We start from the raw sequence: 18,371 nt of genomic DNA, 5'->3' as shown, positions 1-18,371 counted from the left end.
TAGACACTTAGCTTATACATGATTCACTCCATATACATGATATTCTACCTGTTGTAAAGAGAAAATTTGTTATTTTTCACTACAGTGATGTGGACTTCACCCTCTTGTTTCAAGTGTATTCCAAATGAGCACAAATATTATGCTAAGAGTAAATTGAGACTAACTGGGTGCAGTCTCATTACTAATCACACATTGAGATGACGTATTTATTATATGAATATACAAAACACTGTAGAAATACTGTGGTTCGTGGTGGAGCCATCCATTACGGATGATGAATGAATGAATGAATTATTAAATTCTAGTGAATTAATGAATTAATTATTCAATCCTACCTTGCGTTTTTTGTAAACTGTAAATTATAAATCAGAACTGTCCATAACAGCAGTGTGGTCAGATTAACAAAATGGCTGTGAGAAAAGACACAACGAAATGGTTAATAGTGAAGCAATTATTCATTGTCTCACTACGTTCCCTAGGAATGTGGAAATGTGACTTGATAACATGTGGAGTAAAAGGCCACTATTTCAGGATTTGTAATGTTAGGATTCAGTATCTGATAGTAGCTTAGCTATGTCCCAAAGCTAATATTTACCACAGACACACATGGGTCAGACATTTATGGCCACTCCACTCCAGCTGTGTTTTTTAGAAGACTGTAGTGCAACTTTAGATGTTCAAGAGACTGGAGTACACTCTATCTCTCTTTCTGTGTGCCTAAAAATCCATGACTGATTCTGCACTATAACAATATTATCATTTTAATTATATTTTAACACTTAGTTGAGAGTGATCCCTGGATGTGTCCCTGTGGAAATTACAAGAGGCAGCTGTGGGCTTATAATCGCTGTGCACTCCGGAACAGTGATGAATAATCAAGGGTAGGGAGATTAAAAGAATACACATGCCTTTACAGACAAAAAAGATTAATCAGTCATACATAATGTGAAATAATTAATTCATGTATTTTTCCAACTAAGGAAATTCACAACTGTTCACTGTTGTGTCATATTTCGCAATAAATGAAAGCATTACAACAGTATTATTTTCTCTCATTTAACATACCCAATTCAAATCATCAGCTAATTACCAAGACCTTCACTGACTGAATTCATTGTGTTTGTCACGTTATGGGGGTGAGAACAAATGCAAGTGCAGGTAAGGCAGTTTAATGGGAAGACAAATCCACAGGGTTAGGCAGAAATCAACAACCATAGACAGGCAAGGGTCAAACAATCATGTACACAATCCAAACTAGGCAAGGCAGATAATCAGAGTCAAGGGAATAACTGAGTCAAAAAAACAGAATAAACAAACAAGGCATCAAGGTTTGGTAATGGCAGAGGCAAAAAGTAACTGAGCATATACTTCACAATGGCCATGTGTGTGAGTGTCTCTTAAGTAATGTGGTGTGTCTTATTATTCCTCAAGAGAAGGTGAAGTGACAGTGTGTAGCTTTGGGGGTTGTAGTTATCGGCCATGTTTGTAGTTCGTGGTGCATACTGGGAAACGGAGTCGCTGGTTTGCCTTGACATGACAGTGTTTTTCAGAAGTTGGAAAAACGAATCTCTGCAGGCCTTTCAGGACCTGAGCTACAGGCCAAAAGGAATGCCAAAAAATATTTTGCCATTATTTTAAATCATTATACACAAGTGCAAGCAAATGAGCACAGCAATATAGCATAGCGGGAGGTATTCATTTTATATCTACTCAACACAATACTAAACAAAACACTATAAACAAAGCAGTAAATGATCAGTTTACCCAAATTTCCATCAAATTCTACCTACTTTAATGTAAATTCTAAATGTGAATCAATTCCAGATCATGCATATCAAAATAAGTGTAGATGGTATGTTTTTATATTTGGTGTTTTGTACATGTCTCTTTTTGGCAGGTTTGCATTTTCAGGTTTTTACAAACATACCTGCTATCTGAGAAATAACTAAAGCAACACCAGCGTGATTTCAGTCCAGTTGAATTCATCTAGAATGAATGCTGTGACATTCTTCACACCCTGTACAGTTTTGCAACGAGGACAACAAGGATATGCAGCAGTTGTCTTTTCTTAGATATTCAATGTTACAGGAGGCCAAATTAAACGGCCAAGCATTAACACCATTGATTTTGCCAGAAGCTGAACTGTTCTGAATCCTCTCGATGCTATACCTGAAAATGCTCCTACGCTAGAATGTCTAAATGGTAGTGAACTGACTGGGAACGTGATTGTCCTGATTGGTTGGATGTTGGTAGTACACATCTCCCATTAACCTGGAGACAATTATTTTATTATCAGCTACCTGAATGTGAAGACACCTTCTACAAATGTTACAAAAAGTGTTCTGATTCCTTGTATTATTATGATTCATCTGAATTCAACACCTTGGGGAGATTTTGGCCGATGTGTCAGACAGCACTCTCCTGCATCATCATCAAAACACCAACTCACTATCAACCCACATCACTTGTAGAGAGTCATAGAATTCATGTCAAGGCATATTGAGGCTGTTCTGGGAGCTTGTGATGGCCCTGGCTAAGGCACTAGTGTTAAACACACCATTTCTAGAGAAACAGGACATTTCAGACAAAGGAAAATGCATCTGAACTGTAAGAGGTGCAACCAGTTGATATTCAAAATGGCTGAAATAGTATATTTATACATAGTGCATATAGAGTATATTCTGTATGTACTGCATGAACTCCCTTCCCACAACTGTTACAACCTGTCAGGCCTCATCTTTTGTTCTGGTTGACTATTTATAATCATAATTCAAAGGCTAAATGATAAAGTTATGGTACTCATTTACCTTTCATTCGTGGAGGCTGCAATCTTACCAACCTAAAAATACCTTGAGAATGCTGGGAGGTGGCCTTGTTAGTGAATGTACTTGGCGACATGGAAATGGCATACTGGCTGTTTTTCCTAACACAGTCCCCTCTGAAAGTGTTGGAATGGCAAGGCCAATTGGTTTGTTATTTTGCTATACACTAAAGACATTTTTGTTTAAGATCAAAAGATGAATATGAGATGATAGATCAGAATTTCAAATTTCATTTCCATCTTTACATCTACATGGGTTAAAACAACTTAGAACATGGCACCTGGATCTATTTCTGTTCGTGGAGCAAAAATTAACAAATTATTTTTCTGATATTGGTTAAATATATCAAGCCACTCTTGCTCACTTGTAATCTACAAACTAGAAGATTGGTTTACATGGTAAAACTATCCATATGTGCACTTCACTTGTCTCTTATTCTACACTTCTCTTTAATATTTCCTTTATGATCCCAGTATTAACCCACTATTTTGATATTTCTGTCATACTCTGATACTAGAGCCAACAAACACATGGATGTTAGTATTACCCAATTTATTAATCCACAACCAATATGTTTTATCTTTTGACTCTGCTCATGAGTGCATTTTATACTAATAGCACTAATTTGACAGGTACAATATGTTTACTGAAAACAAAACAGAAGTGAGACAGAATACAGTCTAAGCATCCAGCTGTTAACGGAGCCGATGATGACAAACGTGCTGCAAACTTTTCACCAAATGACTTAGAACTGAATAATTATGAGCAACAAGTATCATCAATCACATCAACTGAATAGTACATATGTTATTATACATGTATAAATAGAATAACACATTCATCTGACACACTGAGAGGAGTGGGTTTCAGTATGTATTCAGTAGTACAGAAAGAACTTTGCTTCAACACTGCTGCCAACTCCAACAGCAATGCAGTGGAGCAGAAATGTGAAACCGGATAGAAAGGTTCTCCCTCGTGGAGAAGTTCCAAGGTGTCTATGTATATCTGCCTCGCCTTGGGAGTCACTGGGCCATTGGAGATGCCTTGAAACAAGAGTACTGGCTAGGAATAGCAATGCAGCAAAGAGATGTGTCCAGAATTTTAGCTACAGTATATTTGACAACAGACTATATAGAAAATTGTCCACATGGTCAGATGTATGAAAGAGAAACAAATTAGCATAGGCTTCATAGACCTGGGACAAGAGATAATCCTCCAAATATTTGGAAATATTACATTCAGAGCTGTCCAGAAAGTGAGCAGAGCTTTGAAGGGGAATTAAAGAGGGAATTGGAAATCAAGACTTTTCCCACCTTCATCAGGAAAGCCTGGAATCTCAGTCCAGTGTCAAACACAAAGTTTGTTTGCAAATTGGCAAATTTCAGAACAGCTATAGATCTCAGTGTCCTGTTCAGAGAGCCAGTCTGGACAGGCCCACAGGCCAAGACTGATTATCATGAGAATAATTGAGAGAGAGAGGAAGAGTCAGTGCGGCTTTTAATAGAGCCACTTCTATCTTCATGCTGATAAATAATGTACACCAGTCAGCAAATTTGGATTTAACAGATGGTATTGACCTTTTTGGGTAGATAGGAAGGAGATGAGGCAAGGGAGAGGGGGCAGAGCGAGAGAGAGAGAGAGACAGAGAAAGAATGAGTGAGAGAAACATAAAAAGTGGAAGCACCAGAATTACCTAGGGACCGTAAAGACTAACCCATCCATCATGTCTGTTGATTTGTTTTGCAGATTGTTTTACAGCTGCTGTGCGACACAGATTATTGCATAACCAAGTGAATAAATGACAAGCCTCATAAAAAGGGAAAAATCCTGCATTAAGGCATTTGGTCCTTGAGTCCACGGCATCCTACTATCACCTTCTGCATACACTCATAAACAGACCGGAGAGACTAGCTGTCTACTAAGCCTTTTGTCGTCTGTCCATTTCCGTTCTTTTATCCCATGCCCCTTATCCTTTTTTTAACTCAAACACTTTATCTTATCAAATTCAGAGTAGGTCCATCAGAGAGTCTGTGTCCTTTACAGGCTCCAGATGGCTGTCAGCAAGTCTATAACTTAACATTTCATCTGGCATTTCCACTCTACATTCATAAGCACCACTACATCATTCTATTGCCCTATTCAAATTTGCCACAGCCTTATTCAGAGCTGTATTTGGGATGCAGCCATTGTTCAGCAGATGAGAAAGAGAGGGTTTGCGGTATTCATTATAACACCTGCAATGTACGTTGGAGCACCACATGGGACACCACAAAAGACAAACCACCAGTGAAAAGACAAGTGAACAGAAAGGTCTGTGATGATATAAACACAGATATTAAAATTCTTTCAACTGTTGTTCTGTATAAGGGATGGATAGGGTGTGGATAGTTGAGTAGCAATATTTGCAGTATCACTGTACACTGGAACCTACATAGAACAAGATCAAGCTATATACCAGGCATCTTCATACGATATGTTTATAAGCATATATTACACTTGTTCTTTGTCTAATACCATATACCGTGACATATATACATGCATATACAATGCATTCAGAAAGAATTCAGACCTCCCCACTTTCCCCCATTTTGTTATGTTACTTTTTTTTTCCTTCTTTATTCTTTTTTTTTTTTTTTTTTAATCTGTGTGCAATCAGTATATACATGTTGGGTGCCCAGCAAAATCAATTTTTATATTTATATATTTATATATGTAATCATGGCATATGCTCAGAATTGTATTCTTTTAGTGATAAACAAAGGAGCCTGAAGAAAACTGCAGTTAGTGGTCTGATTTGCTTTAACAGAAGAACAGTGTCATCTAGTGGTTCGGTCCATCCAGTGAGTTAAACACTTTGGTAAACAAAAGCATTTACATAGAACAAAAACTTAAAAGGCACATGGCGTTCCTGTTATAGCCTATTTACTACACTATATATTCTGATACAGATTGACTATGTGTCTCTGAATCACAAATAAATAAGGACACATACACATGACTGGTACATGAATGACAAGTCAATTTGCCGATATGTCAATACACTGACCTAAGTTCTTATTGCATCGCTTGAGCAAATAGTTTACACATAAGGCATAAAATACGCACATATTTGTCTACCACTAACATAATTATTAATTAGGCTAATTAATGATATGCCTACCCCTAAATTTAACCCTAACCTTAAATTCAGGAAACATTTTCACTGTTTTAGTTTGCTTAGTAAAACCGACAGGTTTAAAAAATCTAAATAGTCAGATATTCTTATCCTTGTGGAGACATTTGGTCCTCACTAAGACACCAAGATATAAAATCATAATCCCACAAACAAGAACAGCAAATTACCTAATTTAAAGAAATATGATAAAAATAAAAATAAATAAATACAATAAGAACACAGGTATATAGTGGAAGAAAAAACGAACAGTGTAAAAAAAGACAAAGTATTGCACTGTGCAAGTGACTGAGTGAGAATGGAAGTACAACAGACATATAATAGCTGAAGAGATATAAGAGATACCGTAAAGAATGGACAGAAATAGGTATGGAATATGAGAATGTGATAACTGATAACACGTGTGCTGTATCCTGGATGTGAATTTGACTACAGTCGTTAGGCAGTGGCATACAGCGCCATTAAAACAGTGTACAAATATTACTTTGACCACTTTGAGAAGGGGAACTGTGTAAACATGCTTTGAGTTATGACTGGACTGATTCCTCTTGCCACATATCCTAGGCATTTCATCAGTGTTTTGGGATGTAACAGTAGGCCTAATTCTAGGCAAGCAGGCTTGTGTTTTAATCTTGAATACATTTCCATCCTCATCCTAGGGGTCTTCATCAAGTTCACTTGCTTAGACTTATAGTAGTAGATGTTTAAAATGACCTGCATGAATAAACACCCATGCAAACAGCCAACCACACCAAGCTTGGCCAGAGGAAAACAGATCATCTTTCAAGGCTTCTCTTCAGCGTGAAGCATGATTCTGCTGGAAGGCTTTCAGCTTACAAGAATTCTGTTTCAGAGAACTGTCCTAAAAGTTTTCTTGAACTCCTTCAGAAGCATGGATTTCAGCAACACTACACTCTTCAGCAGAAGCCAGCAACCAAATGCAGTAAAATTATTTTAACAAAATAAAAGTCAGTTGGAGGAAAGGAAAGATAAGAAGAAAAGTAGACAAAGAAGAAGAAGAATTTGTTGACACTGTTTGTTTTTAAGGAATCTTAAAAATTCTGAAACACATTTTGAATGTGAAAACAACTAAAACCTAAACAACAAATGATATATATAATTTTACTGTAGTGTGTGTGTGTGTGTGTGTGTGTATATATATATATATATATATATATATATATATATATATATATATATATATTCATATATTCATATATATACATCCATTTTTTTATACCGCTTATCCTTCAGGGTCATGGGGAACCTGGAGCCTATCCCAGGGCGCATGGGGCACCAGGTGGGGTACACCCTGGACAGGATGCCAAAGTCCATTGGACTCATATAAACACTCTGGGTGTTAATTCAACACTAGGGATTTTACTGTGTATGGACACTTTGGACATGTTAATCAGACTATCATGTATGTCTTTGGACCGGGGGAGGAAAACCGGAGTACCCGGGGGAACCCTGCACACACAGGGCAGTGGCAGGTATCGAGCCCCAACCCTGGAGGTGTGAGGTGAATGACCACTATGCTGCCATGGGCATATACATATATATATATATATATATATATATATATATATATATATATATATATATATATATATATATATATATCCATCCATCCATCTTCTATACCGCTTATCCTTCCTTCAGGGTCACGGGGAAACCTGGAGAATATCCCAGGGAGCATTGGGCACAAGGCGGGGTACACCGTGGACGGGGTGCCAATCCATCGCAGGGCACACTCACATTCTAACACTCATACACCACGGACACTTTGGACATGCCAATCAGCCTACCATGCATGTCTTTGGTCTGGGGAGGAAACCGGAGTACCCGGAGGAAACCCCCACAGCACGGGGAGAACATGCAAGCTCCGCACACACAGGGCCATGGTGGGAATCGAACCTCCGACCCTGGAGGTGAACATGCTAACCACTAAGCCACCATGCGCCCTTTATATATATATATAGTGTATATATACACTTGCCAATGTCACATGTGCAACTTATTAACTGTTTTTTTAAAATATCATTAAAAAATTATCAAATTTGAATTGAAAGTAGTTATAAATGTTTACACCCCCTTTCTCCCACCCCCGAGTTTGTGTTTTATTTAACATTGTTTGCGTCTCTGATAATTTATTCTCTTTGACCTTAGAGAAAGGTTTGCACCTCTGACAAACTTTTACTTTACGACACAAGTTTACCCCTCTGACAGAGTTTCCCCTCTTTGACAGAAATGTGCCCTTCTCTGTTCGCCTCTCTCCTCCATGTTGACTGCTTCTGGCTTCACTGTATTTGTCGCAGGGGTCGAAACAAGCCGAACTCTTCCACAGGAAAAACCCTCTGTGTACAGGGAGCAGGTCCTGCTCTGAAAACACCGTCTCGAAGCAACACTACACGTTTTCAACTGTTTCTTGTTCGATGAAAAAGTTCGTGTCGGTTTTTTTTTCTGTCCATGATGTGTGTATTAGTGAGTGTGAGGATGAGCTGAGTCGGAGTGCTTGCAGCGGAGGAAAGTTTTGAGAAAAGTTGCGGTAAGAAAATGGAGAGAACAGCTGAGAGTGGGCTGAGGAGGCTGGCGGCGCTGGAGACCTCTACAATCCTGCCCTCTTACTCCCTGCGTCGAGTGCAACAAAAACAGCCATAAGGTGACGTTTAAACGAAAATTTTTGTTTCCCAGTAAAAACAACAACAACAACAACAATACAGCTAGATTCAACTTTAGTTGTCGTAAAACCTATAAACAGAAGTGGGAGAAAAAGCCCACCCGTTTAGCGCTTTACCGTTCACCTTTTTGTCCAGGCCTCGGGAAAACAGTGACGTGCGGGAGCTGTATAACATCGCTCTTTGTTTTACAGATGGTTTTACACTGCAGAGAAATATGTAACGTTTGAATTTTCTGCTCGCTCATTCATTTTTATAAAGTTACTAACAAAACCCCCGCTGTACATTGTGTATAAGTTGAACTTTGCCTCTTTACTTCAACCCTAAATATAAAGTTAGTGAACATGTTTTTGGCTACATTCCTCTCACTCGGGTTACTGTAAAGAAAATCCACTACAGTACCACCACAAAGCGCCTCGTACTTCTTTCGCCGCCTTGTTTAGTGTTTTAATGCTGTTTTAATTTTACAGTTTCACATGCTATCACTGCAGCTTGTCTAGTTAGCCTGGAGAAGTCTTTTTTTTTTTCCAGCTACACTCCGGGAACCCACCTGCCCTGTAGATTCCCATACCTTACTGACTCCCAGCACTCCTGAAGAAGCACTCGGACAACTGAAACAGCACACACATACACACACACATCTGAAACGGCGCGCACACACACACACACACACACACACACACACCTGAAACAGCACACACATACACACACACACACATCTGAAACGGCGCGCGCACACACACACACACACACACACACACACACCTGAAACAGGTCACACACAAACTCATGAAACTGCACAGGCATCTAAAACAGCACACACATACAGACACACACACATCTAAAATGACGCACGAACACACACACACCTGAAACAGGTCACACACACTGGAAACAGTGCAGACACACCTGAAACTGTGCTGTCATCTGAAACAGCAAACACACCTGAAACAGGGCACACACACACACACACACACACACACACCTGAAAAGGCGCATAGGCATCTGAAACAGCACACACCTCTGAAACAGGGCACACACACACGATCCAACTCATAATTAATCTTCATGAGCTGGCTCAGGTGTTATGAGCAGGAAGCTGAGTGCTGCAGTGCGATAGGAAGCACTAGAGCTGAAAAACTCTGCCCTGCTGAGATCTTGGTCTGACCAGCCACAGCTCAGCATGTATTCATCTAGGTTAGATAAAGCTACATGAATCTTATATTTTTAGCTTTCCTGAAGTCATTCTTATGTTAGACAGTAGCTAATTACATTAACCATATTTCCTATCACTTGTATACTAATGCACTAATGCCAGTGTTATAGAAAAAGTAAGAATACAATGTTCTTGCATGAAATTCCAGTACAAAATTGCATTGTAACACAACTGTAAGACATACTTAAAGGCAGATATTTGTATTTAAAAACTATTGCTGTCTTATGGCATTGTGTGTAAATTTCTGACATCTGCGGCAAGATTTCTGACATGGATTCTTTTTGTTTTCATTGTTTCAGATTGATAGACTTTGCATTTGCATATTACCCGAGGAGAAGATCGTTCTCTGGTAGAACCCGGTGACTGTTCTTGTTATCCTTGTTTATTGTGGTATTGAAAGATCCTGTCTGTGCCTTTGGCTGGCACGGGTTATGAGGATGTGCTGCCCGCATCGGGTGCGAAGGATCCTGACGTGATGGGGTGCAGGACGAGCAAGGTCCTCCCAGAACCACCAGCAGACGTGCAGCTAGATCTTGTCAAGAAGGCTGAGCCTCAGCAAACTGATGTCTATAAGAACTTTATTCGTGTGGATGGCAGTGACAAGAAAACGGGCTCTCCTTCCCCTCAGGGTCAAAGCCAAGCTACAGGTGCTGCCACTAATTCCCCTACAGCAGGAAAAGGCCAGCTGGAGCCCTCAGAACCACGGCGAAACAAAGTGGCCAAGTACCGGGCCAAGTTTGACCCTCGGGTGACAGCTAAGTATGAGATTAAGGCGCTCATTGGGCGTGGCAGCTTTAGCCGGGTGGTGCGGGTTGAACACAAGGGTACACGGCAGCCATATGCAATCAAAATGATTGAGACTCGATGGCGTGAGGGTCGCGAGGTGTGTGAGTCGGAGCTGCGAGTCCTGCGGCGTGTACGCCATACCAACATCATCCAGCTGATGGAGGTTTTTGAGACGGCTGAGCGTGTCTACATGGTGATGGAGCTGGCCACAGGGGGTGAACTCTTTGACCGCATCATCGCACGCGGTTCCTTCACTGAGCGGGATGCCACACGTGTACTCCGCATGGTGCTGGACGGTGTCCGTTACCTGCACATGCTAGGCATTACACACCGTGACCTCAAGCCTGAGAACCTGCTCTACTACCACCCTGGTGCTGACTCCAAGATCATGATCACCGACTTTGGTCTAGCGAGTACACGCAAAAAGGGTGACGAATGCCTTATGAAAACCACTTGTGGCACACCTGAATACATCGCGCCTGAAATCCTAGTACGCAAGCCCTACACCAATGCTGTGGACATGTGGGCGCTGGGGGTTATCTCCTACATCCTGCTCAGTGGCACCATGCCCTTTGAGGACGACAACCGCATGCGCCTCTATCGGCAGATCCTGAAGGGGAAGTACAGCTTCTCTGGGGAGGTGGGAATCTATAAAGTATTCTAACTTTATTCTGGTCTCATGCATATTCTTACAGGGAGCTGAGCTGAAGAAGGGAAACTGCTTTATTTTCCAAACTGTAGACATACGTTCTGACAATAAGATGGTACAAACTGGTAAAGAAAATCTGAGTAATGCGTTACATTAAGTTTCCCTTAACTATCATTATGTACTGTGTTGGTTAACATTAACAAAGAGTGAACTTCAGCATTAATGCACCATAAAGTAAAATTAAACAAATTGATGTTTGTTTAAAATGGTAATGAACATACCTGCATTGACTAAAGTTTATTCAATCCATGACTAAAACAATCAACAAAAGTTATGTTATCGTGTGCCTAAATGTCCACGTAGAAATACTGGAACTTGATATTCAGAATTTTGCCAATTAACACCTGCAAATATGTTCTTTAATGTGATGTCCATATTGATTATTGTGCTTTTCATTGACTTACTTATAAATTTACTCTACTCATTGATGGAATAGACAAGAGTTCATGCAGGTGTTCATTATTTGATGTATTATTAAAAACATCAATTAATTAAAGTATTAGTTGTTTTTCAATAGTACTTATGGTTTAGTTCATGATTGCTTATGTAAGCGTATGCTAAAGTTCATGATTTGTTCATTTCAACTAATGCATTAAACAATGACAGTTAACCGAACATTAATGTAAAGTGTTAGCAGATTTTGAAAGAGATGCATGGTTATGTTATTATTCTATACTGTTCAAGCCAGTGACTGATTGGATGTGCCACAGTGAGTCTTCTGTATAATCTATGGATATGTGCTAAAGGGATAAAAAAAAAAAAGTGTTGATTAATACAGTATTTGTAATGGTATTGTACTACAACCCCAATTCCGAAAAAGTTTGGACAGTACGGAAAATGCAAAAAAACAAACAAAAAGAGTCATTTGAAAATTCAGTTCACCCTGTACTATATTGAAAACACATTATTAACACATTATTTGATGTTTTACTTTGTGAAGTGAATTTATTTTTGAAAATATATACTCATTTCAAATCTGATGACTGCAACACACTCCAAAGAAGTTGGGACAGTCGACTGTTTCCCACTGTGTAACATCACCTTTATAACACTTAATAACACTTAAGTGTTTGGTCACTGAAGACACAAGTTGGTTAAGTTTAACAAGTGGAATTTTCCCCCATCCATCCATTATGCATTTCTTCAGCTGTGCAACTGTACAGGGCCTTCATTGCCTTATTTTGCACTTCATAATGCACAACACATTCTCTATTGGAGACAGGTCAGGACTGCAGGCAGGTCATGCTAGCGCTCTGCTTACGCAACCATGCACTTGTAATCCGAGCAGAATGTGGTTTGGCGTTGTTGTGCTCTGGATGGCAGCATATGTTGCTCCAAAATGTGTACATATCTTTCTGCATTAATGCTGCACTCACAGATGTGCAAGTTACCCATGCCATGGGCACTGACACACTCCCATACCATGACAGAGGCTGGCTTTTGGACCCAACGCTGATAACAGCTTGGATGGAGAACATGACAGCTCTTTTGTCCAAAAACTATTTGAAATGTTGACTCGTCTGAACACAAAACACAATTCCACTGTGCTACCGTCCATCTCAGATAAGACAGAGCCCAGAGAAGTCAGCAGCGCTTCTGTACAGTGTTGATGTATGGTTCCTGCTTGCATAGTAAAGCCTTAACTTTCATCTGTGGACGCAGCGGCGAATGGTGTTGATTAACAAAGTTTTACCAAAGTATTCCCGAACGCATGTCAGGATATCCATTACAGACTCATGATGGATTTTAAGACAGTGGCGTCTGAGGGATCGGAGATCACGCGCATTCAGAAGTGGTTTTTGGCCTTGCATTTTACACACCAAGATTTGACCGGATTCCTTGAATATTTTAATTATATTGTGCACTGTAGAAGGTGAAATGCCCAAAATCCTACCGATTTGTCTAGGGATGCACCGAAATGAAATTTTTTGGCCAATTTTAGGCTACCAACAAGGCACAATATAACTTTAAATAAATAAATTAGTAAAATAAAAAATATTTTGATGTGGTCATCTTTGAGCCCCCTTGAATAGCCTATGTTAGTCTATAACTGACTGCTGAAAGAATGGAACACTCTGTAGCCTACAACACAAAAGTGCATTGACGAGTGCAAAAAATGGTTCTATTGGGTTCTATACGGCTGATTATATTGGGGATATATACCGCTCGCGTCCCTGTACACCTCGCAGAGTATTATAGTAGATATAGTATAGTTAGATATGTTGTTAATGTTATCTTCCCTTAAATAAATACGTCTTTACCTGCTTCCGTACTCTACTCCCTTACGTCTCACGACGTGACAGAATACTCCGGAACAGAAACAAAACAAACGCACGTGTCTACAGTAAACAATGTTACAGTTGTCAACATCCGAAGAGCATGCGCTGGTGCACGTAGCTCGTGCATGCGTGCGCCCCCTCATCGCTCCGAGATCGCTGCCGGAAGTGGAGGTCGTGACATTCCTGCGTCTCACTCAGGTTGCTAGGCTATTTTGGCGAGTCATCAAACACGTCATTGTTCGGTCAAATTTATTCGGCCTTTTCACTTATTCGGTTGCCGAACATTCGGTGCATCCCTAGATTTGTCTTTGGAGAATGTTGTTCTCAAAATGATTATTTGCTGATGCATCTGTTGGCAGACTGACAAACCTCGACCCATCCTTGCTCATGAAGGACTAGGCCTTTTTTGGAAGCTCTTTATATACCATGATTACCTCACCTGTTTCACATCATCTTCTTATTTAAACTTGCCACATCGCTATTAGTCCTAAATTGCCCCTGTTCCAACTTATTTTGGAACATGTTGTCTGCATCAATTTCAAAATAAAAGTTTACCTTCAAAAAACTATGCAGTTGATTAGGTAAAACATCAAATACCTTGTCTTTATATGGTTTTTGTTTAAATACAAGTCAAAGTACATTTACAAATCACTCCTCTTTGGTTTTATTTGCATTTTCCATACTGTCCCAACTTTTTCAGAATTGGGGTTGTAGTTACTAATCAGACTAACTAGTTATTAATCTGTTAGTAATCAGATGTGTCTCATTGCTGTGGCACAGGTTGTTTAGGCTTACTAGTTTTTGGCGTGATTTTGTAGCTCTATGCTGTGATGTATTCAGGGCCCTCTGGTGGTTTGTGGTATAACATAAAAACTCTGACAGCCTGTTGTTATAAAGCTACATGAGGACATGTAGACATTCAACCAGTCCATTCACAATCTGCATTCCTAAGCAGAAATATTCCCCAGAAGGCCACTGTCACGACACCAGAAAACAATACCCCATGATCGTCTGGCCTCTCGTCCCTCTCTGCAAGTTCATTATAAACTTTATTATAAACCTCCTTTACTGAAAATGCTCTCTTGATGAATGAATTGCTTGACTGTCCAATACCAAATTTATGGTTGTGCTGTTGAGGGAGTTTACTTGTGTTGTGGATTCTGTGTTTGGTTTTGTCTTTGTGTGTGTTTGTGTGTGTGTGTGTGTGTGTGTGTGTTGACTGGATGGAAACCAGAGCTTTCCTGTGATCACATCATATCCCACACTAACCCTTTGCTGCAGTGTTGTCAGTAAGATTGCGTGCGTCAGAGTGTCTGCTGCTTACACAAAAATCTGTGGGCTTTTAAGAAAAAGAGTTATACAAAGCATGTGTTTTGTTCTCTATGCGAAGTCAACAACGCGGTGGGTCTGTGAGATGTAAACAGCAAGGTTAAAAATTAACCGGCAGTTTTTAATTTGTCATATTAGTCAGGTTAAATGTTTACAAAACCTAGTAGTTTTCTCATGGCGCTCCTCAGTGAACAAACTAATCTTCCAAAAATGACCATGCTCATGTGGAGTAACTTTGCCTAAAAAAAACAAACATTGTTGGCCATTTCATTCCAACAGTTTATAAATATTATGAGACTACTCAAAATAGATTCAGAGTATGTATGTTTCTTTATAAAACCTTTGATTAATTGACTTTGTATTGGATAAATTTAGTTCTGTATTATATCTTGTCATATCTTTCTTAAGGCCTTAAGATATATATTTTATAAACTACTTAAAAAAGTGACTAAAACAACTAGTCTGGCTGAATTGTTTGTGCATTAGTGTTTTACATCTGAAACAGAAGAACGTTATTTATTACTTAATTATTTAGTTGACTCCATGCCATATAAATACTGATAATGATAAATGCTTATATCATACTGATTTATGAAAAGAAGAAGATCAAAAAGTAGTACATCAGAAGAATCAAAACGGTTTGACATCATTCTGAAAAGACACTTCTCTATGTATTTTGTATACATGAAAAACTACATACATGGGATTTGTTCTGAACTCTGTCTTGAAAAAAGTTTATTTCTGCATTTCATGTAATTTTCCTGCTCTCCTCACCAGCCATGGCCGAGTGTGTCGAACTTGGCGAAGGACTTCATTGACCGCGTGCTCACTGTGGACCCGAGCGACAGGTTGACGGCCGGTCAGGCGCTCAAGCACCCATGGATTGTTAGCATGGCTGCTTCGTCTTCCATGAAGAACCTCCAGCGCTGCATCTCTCAGAACCTGCTCAAGAGGGCGTCGTCGCGCTGCCAAAGCACAAAGTCAGCACAGTCAACGCGCTCCAGCCGCTCCAGCAAGTCAGGCCGAGCACGACGCGTCAGAGAGAAGGAGCTGAGGGAGCTCAACCGCCGCTACCAGCAACAGTACAACGGCTGAACCTGCAGTCACACTGAACATGCTGGTACCGACACTCTGGGACCCACTAGACATGTGCCGATAGTCTTTTATGCCATATTTTATAATATTTTATTTTTCCTGTCCCTGAACTCTATTCACAAGGCAGCCTAAGTTCTTATAAGATTTAAAGGCCTCTTCATATGGCTCCTCCATTGTGAAGGCAGTCCCATAATCCTTTTCACCAATGAGAAATCAATAAAAGTTGGGAAAAAAGACAGCAAACAGAACAGTCACTTGGTCTTCTCTGACTAAACAATAATTTAGTCATTTTTAGAATATCCTTATACCTTTTGAGATCTTAAACAACGAGGAAAATGAAGCCATTATCTTAATAATAAAATATCATATCGGCACATGACTAGGACCCACATGCTGTGAGCGGAAGTGGTAAAGTGGAATAGGAGTGGCGTGTACTTACGAGTCTGATGGAAGAACTCTGAGAGACGACCCCTTGCTGACCACAGAGCCAATTAGCAAATAAATATATCTCACTCATTCTCCAGTCCATCTCTGTGCTTGTGTTTTTCCTTTATGTTCATGTTATTTGTGTGTTTTTTCCCCTTATTTATTTATTGTTAATGTTTTTCATTGTTGTATTGTCTATGGAGTTACTGTCTGATTAAGCATTTTACCTGATTGTATCTGTTGAACAGAATTCTACATAATGAAGTTGCTGGAAGGAGTACTAAATCCGTGTTCGCTGTTTTTTAGACCTTCCTGATTTTTGCTGTGAATTATTTTTGTTAACCGTTATAGTTAGTTGCTCTATAGGGTCATATTGATACTGTTAATTGTTTCCCATTTTTCACAGTTTATTGAATTAATTTCAAATATGAAGGTGAAACTATACCTTTTCTTTCTAAAGAACCCACTTGGGTGAAGTCATTATTTATGGGAGCTCTTTACAATGAGTTCTCTAATGATACTGCTTCAAGTAATTCCTGTCACCTCTAAGCATTTTGATTTACATGATTGATCTACAGTATGTAATGCTGATTTACAGTAATTTTTATCTTTAAATAAAATGAACACCCTAAGAATTTGCGCTAATATGCAGTACGTTATGATTGTATAAGTTTCATTCAAACGTACACATGTATTATATGTGATCTTATTAATCACATCAGTCAGCTCATTAAACCATTTGACATATTTGGTACTTAACTGTACTTTTTTAGAACATTGGGTACATTGGGATTTATTGCACGATGAATGTGCGTATTTTGTAACCAGGATCAGCTTGGTATCTTGTCTTAATTTAGGAATCTTCCCACACTTGTGAAAGCGCCCTAATACATTTATTAATAAACATTAACGCTGAATTCATTTGAAAAATGAATGAGGTATTTTGGTTCTGCATTTTCCCCACTGAAGTGGCCAAACAGATCAATTTAAATGCAGTTATAGCATATTAGTTATCAAGCTATTGAAAAATTACTTTCGTGTTAGTGTAACATTCTGCTATACTTCTCTCATTCAAGACGTAAAGTTATTTTATCAGTATGAATCAACACAAGAAGTGATTTAAAAAACAAAACAGTAAATTCTACTTCTTTTGGGAAAACCACTGTTTTATAATTGTGTGTTTTTAACTAAACGAGACGGTTGTTTTTAAGGAAGGAAATTTAAAAGTGTTAATAGTTTGAATTGACATCTGACTCATTAATAAAATGTATCATTTGCCACATTGTCAGTTAAGGAAATGTGCTGCAAAAAAAGTAGAAAGAGTAGCGAGTTCCTGGATTTCCAAAGACGTACAGTATGTGAGTTCACTTGTTTGTATAAACCTAGTTTGATCAATTTTCCATTTGAAGCCGCTGATACAACACTGTCTCTTGAAGGAAAAGTGTAAATATGTGCTGTGTTTGTGTTGTTTTTGTTTTAATGAAGATTAATGTTGGAATTAATCCCCCCCCGAATACTGAATTGTTAGTTGTTTTTTTTTAATCAAATGTCTCAATTAAAGAGTTTCATGTAAGATGTTCTGCAGTTGTGCTGCTCTCTTCTATTATTTGAGCAACAGCCCTGTGATGGACTGGTGTCCCATCCAAGGTGTATTCCCACCTCTCGCCCCATTGATCCTGGGCTAAGCTCCAGATCCAACACCATACTAACCAGTAAAAAGCACTTACTGAAGTACTGAATACGAACAAATTAATGTAGTGCTGCACCTGATGTATATAAATTTTCCATTTCGTTGCATGCCGCTTAAGTGTGATTAATCTTCTTGCATACAGTTATAACTGAATTCATGATCATATAAA

At 39.1% G+C, this 18,371-nt stretch overlaps 1 protein-coding gene across 1 annotated transcript; it reads left to right on the top strand.

The window, feature by feature from the left end:
* Positions 1-8,287: 8,287 nt before the first annotated feature.
* pskh1 (protein serine kinase H1) lies at positions 8,288-18,085 on the top strand. Its single transcript, XM_017466750.3, has 3 exons — positions 8,288-8,656; positions 10,188-11,314; positions 15,769-18,085. The coding sequence occupies exons 2-3, from the start codon at positions 10,364-10,366 to the stop codon at positions 16,084-16,086; spliced, it is 1,269 nt and encodes a 422-aa protein (XP_017322239.2). The 5' UTR covers positions 8,288-8,656; positions 10,188-10,363; the 3' UTR covers positions 16,087-18,085.
* Positions 18,086-18,371: the final 286 nt, after the last annotated feature.

This window comes from Ictalurus punctatus, chromosome 4 (assembly GCF_001660625.3).
Source record: "Ictalurus punctatus breed USDA103 chromosome 4, Coco_2.0, whole genome shotgun sequence".
NCBI lineage: Eukaryota > Metazoa > Chordata > Actinopteri > Siluriformes > Ictaluridae > Ictalurus > Ictalurus punctatus.
Note: the sequence above shows the minus strand (reverse complement) of the source record. Positions and strands in the feature narration are given on the sequence as shown.